At 46.0% G+C, this 11139-nt stretch overlaps 1 protein-coding gene across 1 annotated transcript; it reads left to right on the top strand.

Moving 5' to 3' along the window:
- Positions 1–706: 706 nt before the first annotated feature.
- LOC113406446 (natural cytotoxicity triggering receptor 3 ligand 1-like) lies at positions 707–9523 on the top strand. The gene is made up of 3 exons (XM_026651449.1): positions 707–1037; positions 8458–8811; positions 9420–9523. The coding sequence occupies exons 1-3, from the start codon at positions 755–757 to the stop codon at positions 9521–9523; spliced, it is 741 nt and encodes a 246-aa protein (XP_026507234.1). The 5' UTR covers positions 707–754.
- Positions 9524–11139: the final 1616 nt, after the last annotated feature.

The following is an 11139-nucleotide window of genomic DNA, read 5'->3' as shown; positions in this document are numbered from 1 at the left end:
GCACTAAGCGATAGGTATTATATACAGGTCATTTTTAAATAATTGCCATGCATCTTGGCTTTGGTAAAAATTCTAAGACTAACATTAGTAAACATTGGTTTCACACTGTAATCTATTTACAAATCATTGCCATGTAAATATCAGGGACAAATGATAAACACCATAACAGTGAGCTTTGTTTAGAGAAACCTTATACAGGAATATAATAATCAGATTTCTCCCCCAACTGGGTGCAACCACCATTCTCCTCACACTACCCAGGACATGTTGTTGCTGGTAATCTCACCAAATGGAGTTGAAATTTCTGATTTACACATATTTCTCAAACCAGTGAGTCTATGGAATGTTAATATTCAAGAATAATGGACAGGTGTGCTGGGGTTTTTTTTGCAGGTGAGCGTACTTAGAGTATTGAATAAATGGTAACTAAATACCTATTTGTCATATGTCTAATTTGCTGGGTATGTAATTGGTGCATTATTTTTCCATAACAACCTCCCACATTTTTAAAGCCGTTTCTCTAGTTTTGGACTATTTTTCGTCTCCCAGAGAGAGGCTATCAGTAGCCTAGCAGCTACAAGATTCCTTCATTTCTCTTTGGGTGACCCTTTCTGTCAGGTTTTACATTTTTGTCGGGATAGCGATTTGGGGGATGGGGTGGGGAGGTGGAAGCTGGTTGGTCAGGGCTTTTAAAAACAAATAATTCCCAGCTTTTAGTGTTTGCGTGAGGGACACCCAAACGCAAAGTCAGAAGATGATTGGTGTTTCCTTGTACAAAGTACAAGTCATGCAGCCTGCCAGCTCCTACCCCGTCCCGAGGCTACAAGCACCGCGCCCTTCTTGGGGAAGAGAGAAAGTAAAAGCGAAACCACGTCCCTTTGCCAACCAGACTGACAGAGCTCAGATCCGAGGCGGACAGAGCAGAGCGACCACCGCCCCCTGGCTGGATCGGCCGCGGGCCATGGCGTGGGCAGGGAGCTCCGCTGGGCCGCGGTGCGTGCTGCTCCTGGGTCTCGGCGGCTTGCTCCAGCTGGCAGGTGAACAAGCGCTCAGCCGGGGGCGGCCGGGAGGGAGATCCACGGGCCACAGCGATAAGAGTTGCGGGAGGCCCCGGTACAGAATGAGGCCAAACTGCGGGTGCCCCTGGGCAAAGGGGTATGGGGGGCAGTGTCACTGACGTCCTGAGCCTGCAGAGGCACCAGGAGCTGCGGGACCGGGGCGCTGGTCGCACACCCTGGAGCGGGGTGGGATGGGGAGGGTTTGAGGGGCTCCCCCCTCTGGTTGCAGGGGTCAGTTTGCCCGGCACAGCTGGTGTCTGGTTTAATTCTGTAACTGCTCCGTGTTCCGATTCCCTGGCAGGGCCCAGCCTCCCCAAAGCTCTCTCGCCTCTGTTTGCCAATCCGACCTGGCCTCTCCCTGGGGCTCAAGGGTTACCCCGGCCCTGGCTGTTTAAACCAGACGTTTAATATTTAACTTACAAAGGGCCATTCGTTTAAAATGTCACAACTGGAGGTTGAGCCCGGTGGGGAGGTGGTGCTAGTGAGTCAGTGACAATCCCCACCCTGACTGGTATCGGAGTGCTTCTTTTCACTGTTTATTAATTATTCTTATGCTCTCATGGCAAGAGTTTGAGTGTTAGGTCTAACGTAATTAGATCTCAAGCCACTACTGTACCAGCCTAAATTGCCCCTGTATTTTCAATGAGGTAGCCTCTGCTGTGCTTCCTGTTCTATACACTATAGGGTTGTAGGCTGCTGTATGCTATTAGTCAGTTGTGATTAACCACAGAGTTGGTTACATGGTGAGCAGATTCCCCTCTATCAGTAATTTGTACAATCAGCTGTTCCTAAATTAGTTAAAAACACATGGGGACTTTTTTATATGAACTGCACTATGTAAATACAAGATCAGTCTTTAAATGCAAATTTGACCTTATTCAAAGAGTGCAGCTCATATAAATGAGTCCCAGGGTTCTTTAACAAATTTTAGCACAGCTCATTGTACAATTTTTTTTATTTATATATAAATAAAAAATAAGTTGGTTGGACTGGAGTCTGGGACAAGCTATTGCCACTGAAGCTGCATACCTCTAGGCTGGTACTCTTTTTAAGTAGGCAAGAGCACATGAAGGATTGCAATATCAACACACTCATGCTGGTCTGTTGCTGGGTTGACTGTTCAAGATGGAAACACTCAATTCAGACCAAAAAAAAAACCCTGAAGAAAGAATCTGTCTACCTCCCTTCTAGTAGATTCAGGTTTTCTGACTACGACTTACCCTCCATGCCCGCGCATAGCACCATATTGGCTCACATCACTTCAGAAAGTATCATTAGGGAGGCTTGGTCTACGTAGAGCTCACTTCAGTATAACATACGTTGCTCAGGGTTGTGAATAATCCACATCCCTGAGCGACGAAAGTTACACCGACCTAAGTGCCAGTGTGGACAGCGCTATGTCGGCAAGAGACCTTTTTCCACTGACATAGCTACTGCCTCTCGCAGAGATGAGTGATTATGCTGACGGGATCACTCTCTCCCATCGGCATAGAGCATCTTCACCAGCTGCGCTACAGCGGTGCAACTGCATTGGTGCAGCTGTTCCACTGTAGTGCCGTGCTTCTAGTGTAGACTAGCCCCGAATGATAAATTGCTGCATCTCTTCAGGAAGTACTAGTTTTAGGGGCATTTTCCTGTTATCTCAGAATCAGTCAGAGGTGAAAGTAAGCCGGTCCGGTCTGGTATGGCGTACAGGTAAGAGCCGGTACACAGCCGACTGTACCGGCAGGGGGCAGCTTCCCCGGGGCCCCTGGCCCTTTAAATCGCTGCCAGAGCCCCAGGGCTTCCAGCTGCCGCTACTGCTACTATGGGGCTCTGGCGGTGATTTAAAGGGCCTGGGGCTCCTGGCCGCTGCTACCGCCTTGCTCTGACAATGATCTAAAGGGTCTGGGGCTCCGGCTGTGGTAGCGGCAGCAACCGGGAACCCTAGGGCTCGGTGGCGATTTAAAGGGCCCGGGGCTGGGGCCCTTTAAATCAGTGCCGGAGCCTCGGGGCAGCACTGGCGGCGGCGGCAGCAGCTGGGAGCCCCGGGCCCTTTAAATCACCGCTGGGCTGCGCTGAAGGGCTGGCTGGGGGAGTCTGGCCCCAGCCCCGCCCTTTCCGATTGAGCTGCCCCCCCACCTTGCTCAGGACTCCGGCTGCCCTGCATACTGGTAAGTCTCTTAAGTTACTTTCACCCCTGGAATCAGTTATCCTCCCACCTAACTCAAAGCTGAAGTTGGTTCCTTGTTCAAGGCTCTCAATTCTTTATTCAAAGGCTAATTTTAAAAAATCAACGTAAGTTTACATTTTTAGAAATTTCACCAAAATAAAAGATATTTAGAATAAAACAAAGGAAAATTTTGTAGCAATATAGACCCAAGCGAGACCCCAAACCTACATAGCGTGATTGCTTCTTAATCAATAAGTAACTGAAATTTCAGGAAGTATAAATGACAAAATACTTGGGTTGCTAGACCATGCTGAAGCCTGTGCCAGAAACCCAAGTACAAGTCCTTCAGGGACTCTGGGTATGTACTCTTGTTGCTAACCCATCCTGAAAGCCATGCCAACATGTCTACACTTCACTTTTATCCAAACTAGCTAGATTAAAGCTACCACAGGTACGCTTACATGTGCTACAATTACATTTTTCATTTGCAGTGCAGACATACCCTGCATGACCACTAAAAATAGGCTTGTAAAAGGATGCCAGCTATTCCTGTTGGACCAGATCCTTAGGGCTGATTATGCAGTAGCCATGGATGGGGTAACCCCTCACTGCCATATAAACTGAGATTTATCCCACAACAGTTGGCTCAGTGCAGGAACATCTCACCCCTTCTTCACAGAAGCAAGTTGGGGAATTGTTTGGGAAGGGAAGAGGAGCTCACATAAATCAACTTTTTGCCTCTCTATTGGGCTCCCAGTATCCCGGTCCCTCTCCATTACTTGGGCTGCAGTATCGCACAGCCACCTGCTGTGGTATGGAGGATGGGACCAAGATCCCTGTATTCTAAAATATTTTTTTTTTTTGTTTTGTAATATCCTTCTACTTCTCCACCTCTTCACCTCCTCTGGTTGCCAGCTCCCTTTCAGTGCTGTCAGCTGAAAGAGCTGCATTAGGGGAGAACATTCCTTTTAAAGTTCCTTTGGAGGCAGTGGGAAGAGAGAAGAAACCAACCCACCATCACACACATCATGGCGCTATAAATATGCATTGCCTTGCTGATATCCTCCTTCCACCACTACCACCACGGTGCAGGAATCATTCTGCCTCTGGGTAGGGGTGTGGATGAATTAATTGGCCACCCATTAGGGAGGAGTTTCCCCCTCCACATCTGCTGAAGTTGTCTCCATAACTATACAGCGCAGTTGGGCTGCATAGGTATGGTGGGTTCCCCACTGCTTCAGGATTCTGCAGTAATAATTAAATTCTTGAGACCATTACCAGACCTCCTATGATCTGTGCAGGTCCTGTCAATGCAATGAGTACAGTAAGAAAGTGACACAACCTCCACTCTATCCCCTGGTAACCTTTCTCAGGCTCAGCACATAGGGTGACCAGACAGCAAGTGTGAAAAATCGGGACGGGGGTGGGGGGTAATAGGAGCCTATATAAGAAAAAGACCCAAAAATCGGGACTGTCCCTATAAAATCGGGACATCTGGTCACCCTATCAGCACATGCCATCTCTTGTCATCTCTCCACTCTATGGAGTGTTATACAAGGATTCCCGAAGGTCCTGGTATGTGAGCAGTCAAACTGCCTGAGCTCAAGAAGTTGAAAATCAATAACACTGAACCAAATGTGAATGCACAAGACTTAGGTGGAGATCACCAATTTGAGAGACTGATGTCGCAGTTCTCTATATTATTTGGTGATACTGCATTACATCATCCTGTGTGTACAGAATGCAGCAAATAGAGACAAGAGCAGAAATGTACCTGAATGGAAACAGTGTCCCCAAGAAGGCCCATAGGCAGCCAAGCAAAAAATGTGTATATGGAGACACCCTTTCTATTACTGTTGTCATTTAGACTTGCCCAAGATTGAGATCATTATGGGGATCCTGGAGTTCTTCCCTGGCTATTTTGAAACAGTCTGTGGAATTCTGAGACATTTCCAAAGATAGATTTTATGCAAGAATCTATCTGTATTTATTATTAATCTGTCTCCTCAAAGAGAAGGGAGAATTTTTTATTTCAGAAGGTGGCGGAAGCTACCAGGGAGAGACTGTTCTAGATTTGATTTTGACAAATAGGGAGGAACTGGTTGAGAATTTGAAAGTGGAAGGCAGCTTGCGTGAAAGTGATCATGAAGTGATAGAGTTCATGATTCTAAGGAATGGTAGGAGGGAAGACAGCAGAAAAAAGATAATGGATTTCAAGAAGACAGACTTTAGCAAACTCCGGGAGTTAGTAGGTAGGATCCCATGGGAAAAACAGTTTGAAAAATTGCCAACTCTCTCAAATAGACATTATTTAGGGCACATCAGCAAACTATCCCACTGCATAGGAAAGATAGGAAGTATGGCAAGAGACCACCCTGGCTTAACCAGGACAACTTCATTAGCCTCAAAAAAATCAAAAAGGATTCCTACAAAAAGTGGAAACTAGGTCAAATTACATAGGATGAATAAAAAACAAAACAAAACACACAACACAAGCATGGAGGGATAAAATTAGAAAGACCACGGCACAAAATTAGATTAAACTAGGTAGAGACATAAAGGGTAACAAAAAAACATTATACAAATACATTAGAAGCAAGAGGAAGACCAAGGACAGGGTAAACCCATTACTCAATGAGTGGAAAAGACGACAACAAAAAATGTGGAAATGCTAAATGCTTTTTTTGTTTCAGTTTTCACCAGAAAGGTTAGTAGCAATTGGTCATCTAACATAGTGAATGCCAGTGAAAATGAGGTATGATCTGAGGCTAAAATAGGGAAAGAACAAGTTAAAAAATACTTAGACAAGTTAGATGTTTTCAAGTCAGCAAGGCCTGATGAAATACATCCTAGAATACTCAAGGAGCTGCCTGAGGAGATATCAGAGACATTAGCGATTATCTTTGAACACTCATGGAAGATGGGAGAAATTCCAGAGAGCTAAAAGAGGGCAAATATAGTGCCAATGTATAAAAATAGGAATAAGGACAACCTGGGGAATTACGGATCAGTCATCTTAACTTCAGTACACAGCAAGATAATGGAGCAAATAATCAAGCAATGAATTTGCAAATACCTAGAAGATTACTAAATAACAGTCAATATGGATTTGGCAAGAACAAATCATATCAAACCAATCTAATAGTTTTTTTTGACAGAGTAACAAGCCTTGTGGATGGGGGAAAGCGGTAGATGTGGTATATCTTGACTTTAGTAAGGCTTTTGATACTGTCTCACAAGACCTTCTCATAAACAAACTAGGAAAATATAGCTTAGATGGAGTTATTATAAGGTTGGTGCATAACTGGCAGGAAAACCATTCCTAGAGAGTAGTTATCAAGGTTCACAGTCATGCTGGAAGGGCATATTGAGTGGGGTCCCGAAGGGATCGGTTCTTGGTCCAGTTCTGTTCAATATCTTCATCAATGATTTAGATAATGGCATAGAGAGTACACTTATAAAGTTTGTGGACAATACCAAGCTCAGAGGGGTTGCAAGTGCTTTGGAAGATAGGATTAAAATTCAAAATGATCTGGACAAAGTTGAGAAATGGTCTGAAGTAAATAGGATGAAATTCAATAAGGACAAGTGCAAAGGACTCACTCCATTTAGGAAGGAACAATCAGTTGCACACATACAAAATGGGAAATGTCTGCCTAAGAAGGAGTACTGCAGAAAGGGATCTGGGGGTCATAAGGGATCACAAGTTAAATATGAGTCAACAGTGTAACACTGTTGCAAAAAAAAAAAAAGCAAACATCATTCTGGGATGTGTTAGCAGGAGTGTTGTAAGCAAGACACGAGAAGTAATTCTTCCGCTCTACTCTGTGCTGATTAGGCCTCAACTGGAGTATTGTGTCCAGTTCTGGGTGCCACATTTCAGCAAAAATATGGACATATTGGAGAAAGTCCAGAGGAGAGCAACAAAAATGATTAAAGGTCTAAAAAACATGACCTATGCAGAAAGATTGAAAAACTTGAGTTTGTGTAGTCTGGAGAAGACAAGACTGAGGGGGGCATGATAAGTTTTCAAGTATATAAAAGGTGGTTACAAGGATTAGGGTGAAAAATTGTTCTCCTTAACCTCGAGGATAGGATAAGAAGCAATGGTCTTAAATTGAGGTAAGGGAGGTTTAGGTTGGACATTGCGAAAAGCTTCCTGTCAGGATAGTTAGGCACAGGAACAAATTGCTGAGGGAGGTTGAGGAATGTCTGTCTTTGGAGGTCAAGAACAGGTGAGACCAGTGGTTCTCAACCTATTTACCATTGTGAGCCACATATGCAGCTCTCTATGTGTTATGTGGGCTGCATCCACACAATTTATAAACTACCTGTATGGCCCTGAGGATGTCACATGGGCCACAGCTGTGTGCTAATTGGGCCGCAAGTGGCTTGCGGGCTGTGGGTTGAGAACTACTGGATTAAACAAATCTAGTTATTACTTATTCCTTCCTTAAGTGCAGGGGACTGAACTATTGAGGTCCCTTCCTAGTCTTACACTTCTATAATTCTATGACAAGGAATTGGTGGTGTTGTGTCCCTCTTCCCCTCACCCCAATGGTGATGGGGACCAAGCAGCACAGTTTTTCTTTAGAGGAGATGGACAAGTGGCTTCTGACTGGGACACTGAGTCTAGTGCTCAGGGCACTAGCTTGGGACTCAACTGGGTTCTCTGCTCCACAACAGACTTCCTGCTTGGCCATGGGCAAGTCATTCAGTCTCTCTGTGCATCATATCCCCATGGGTAAAATGGGGATAATAGCACTTCTCTACCACAGGGGTACTGTGAGGATAAAATACATAAAAGAGTCTGAGGTGCTCAGCTATTACGGTAATAGGGTCCATATAAATACCTGGGATGGATGGATGGATAGAATGCACATTTCTCTTCCATTAGGTGCTGCTGTAGTTCTACCACAAAGCTCCAGTGTATTACATGTAATATGCAGTGTATTCACTTCTAAAGTTTCTCCTGCACTGTAGTTCCTAAGGGCCTGGGCCGCCCAACTAGCCTGTGTTATCTCTATTATTTCATTCAAATAAAAGCAAAAATTGTTGTTCACAAAGTCATTATCAATTTAGGAAGGAAAGCTTTAATTAGATTTCCATTGAGACAGGTTACAGGGGATTATGGGTGAGGAAACAGGCTACTAAAATATTGAATGATCCTTCAGCCAAATAACTGCTTTAAAAGGAACCTTGCCTTTAGGATGTATTACTCAAAATATATACTTTCTGTTTTTGAAGAAACTCTTCAAGTGCTGATGGGAAGCACCCCACAAATAGTGTCACTGAATGATAACATCTTCATACCATGCACGATCTCTGGGTACAATACAGAAGAACTGGATATCAAGAATGTGGGAGTTACCTGGTATCTTAAACCTCCAAGAGCAGACCAAAAAGAGGAAGTATTCACATTTCTGACTGGAGAACATTTTCCTCGTAGAAATGGGGCCAGTATGTCTGACAGTGACCTGAGAAGAGGAAATGCTGCACTCTCTCTACCACAGATACAGTTTAAGGAAGCAGGAACATATACCTGCCACGTTACTGTCACCCCTTTTGATGCTCAGGGAACAGTTGTTTTAGAGGTAGTTGGTAAGTGATTTTATTGTAGTATTTCTTTCATATTGTATCATGGGGACTTGAAGGCAGATGATTTGAATATGGGAGTCCATCTTAGTGGTACTAGTTTGCTCACCCCATAGAGCCTCTGGGGAGGAGTGGGAATTGCATGATATAAGTGGAATAGCCCAAGAAATTGGGTAAGTTGTGCTGCCAGTAACGATGGCAGGAGTTTGGCGAGCACACCTGCCCTGGGAATGTATATGTGGATTTGCAGTCTTCATCTTTGGGGTTTGTCCTGATATTTTCTATACATCTCCATCTTAGTTGCTTTGGAGAGGGCACAGTCCCTGTTCTCTATTCACTGTCACTTTCCTTGCTACAAGCAGGGAAGACTGCAGCTAATTTTTCCCTGCAACATCTCCACAGTAGTATCAGTCTAAATATTCCCCTTCCATGATTTTTTTGCAGATGAGGGAAAATATGGATCTAAGTAAGCCTGTTTGTCATAATCGTTAAGGTTCTAGCCAGATAAGGTTTTCATTATCCAAACCTTAGACTTGCAGTGGCATTTTCACTAGTCTGAAATGCTCTAAATCTGAGACACTATTATTCTCTCTCTCTCTCTCTATTTTTTTTAGAAAGAGCAGAGAATAACAAAACCGACAAGGTCCTAATGAACATCTGTGCTGTTTATCATCCAAGTAATATTCTCTACTGCAGTCATATTTCTGGGGAAAGATGACACGATTAGGGAAAAAAAGATTAAACATTACACATATCAGACATTTAGGTAATGTGTGTGTCACAACTCTCACACTTGCTTCTTATCAAACTGTCTGTACTGGGCTATCTTGATTATCACTTCAAAAGATTTTTTTCTCTTACTTAATTGGCCTCTCAGAGTTGGTAAGACAACTCCCACCTGTTCATGCTCTCTGTATGTGTGTGTATATATATCTCCTCAATATATGTTTCACTCTATATGCATCCGAAGAAGTGGGTTGTAGCCCACGAAAGCTTATGCTCTAATAAATTTGTTAGTCTCTAAGGTGCCACAAGTACTCCTGTTCTTTTTGCGGATACAGACTAACACGGCTGCAACTCTGAAACCTTTATTTTATCTGTAACCCTTGTTTTCAATCTTGCTGCTTGCTATCATTTGAATCTCTGGTCTTGGTTCAATAAAATTATACTTGCTTTCCCTATAAACAAATGAAGTGCTTTGAGTTAAGCAGAGCTGTGTTTGGAAAGCTCTGGTGTACAGCTCCTTTGGGAGCAGAGGATCTGGGAATTCTGTGAGAGTCCAGTAGCTCAGGAGCTGGGCACGCTAGGGAAACACCATGGAGGACTTGAGGTTGGAGTGAGCCTATCGCTAACCTGTAAAGAGAGAGCGAGGCCTGCAGAAGGCTGGAAGGCAGGGCTTGTATTGCCAGAGGCAGGGCTGGCTCTAGGCACCAGCCTGGCAAGCAGGTGCTTGGGGTGGCCGCTCCGGGCTCTCCCCCCCACCCCACCCCTGGGCTTCCCCCCACCAGTGCTGACTCTGCCCGCTTCCCCCCTCGCCTCCAGCCGGTCCGGCGCTGGCAGGGTCGGGGTAAGCAGCGGGGCTCCCAGGCCGCGCCTCAGCCCAGGGTCCCTCCAGCCGGGGCTCCCGCCTCCAGGACCGGCCGGGACCCGGGACGGCAGAGCCGGGGGACCGCCTGGCAGAGGGCTGAGGAGCTGGGGCAGGGCAGCCCCAGGGAGAGTGGAGCCTCGGAGAGCGGGACATGGGCCCCATACGGCAGTGCCCCGGGCACCGGTCCCCACTATGGCCCCGCTGCTGCTGCTGCTCCTGGCCGCCCTGCCGCAGTCCCTGGGTGGCTTGGGCCGCTTCGCCCAGCCCCGGCTGCGGCGCTGGGGGGCGGCCGCCCTGCGGCACCTGCCATAAGGTGTGGGCCCTGCTCCCCGACAAGAACCGCAGCGGCCCCAGGGCGCCCCCTGTGCAGGACATGCTGCTGCTGCCAGGGTCCGCTCTAGGCTTTTGCCGCCACAAGCGCAAAAAAAAAAAAAAAAAGGCTGGCTGGAACGCCGCCCCTGAAAATGTGCTGCCCCAAGCAGCTGCTTGGTTTGCTGGTGCCTGGAGCCGGCCCTGCCCAGGGGTACACGTGCTCCTGGTTGGGAACCACTGATGTAAAGGATTCAAGTGATAGGGAAGTTGCTCCAATAGTTAATTGTTCTCAGGGCTTGTCTACACATAAACCGCTACCGTGGCTGGTGTAGTGAAGACACTACCTACGCCGACAGGAGGGGCTCTCCCAGCAGTGTAGGTAATCCACCTCCCCGAGAGGTAGTGGCTAGGTCCGCAGAAGAATTCTCCCATTG

The sequence above is a fragment of the Terrapene carolina genome, unplaced genomic scaffold, assembly GCF_002925995.2.
Source record: "Terrapene carolina triunguis isolate 2854851 unplaced genomic scaffold, T_m_triunguis-2.0 Scaffold96, whole genome shotgun sequence".
NCBI classification, from domain to species: Eukaryota; Metazoa; Chordata; order Testudines; family Emydidae; genus Terrapene; species Terrapene triunguis.
This window is presented reverse-complemented; position numbering and strand designations above follow the sequence as displayed.

What these genes read in the sequence shown, in the direction of transcription:
- LOC113406446 (XM_026651449.1), top strand. Translation starts at nt 755, where the DNA reads ATGATTGGTGTTTCCTTGTACAAAGTACAAGTCATGCAGCCTGCCAGC. An exon ending in CGGCTTGCTCCAGCTGGCAG is followed by an intron (nt 1,038 to 8,457) that starts GTGAACAAGCGC and finishes CTGTTTTTGAAG; the next exon opens with AAACTCTTCAAGTGCTGATG. An exon ending in AGTTGTTTTAGAGGTAGTTG is followed by an intron (nt 8,812 to 9,419) that starts GTAAGTGATTTT and finishes TATTTTTTTTAG; the next exon opens with AAAGAGCAGAGAATAACAAA.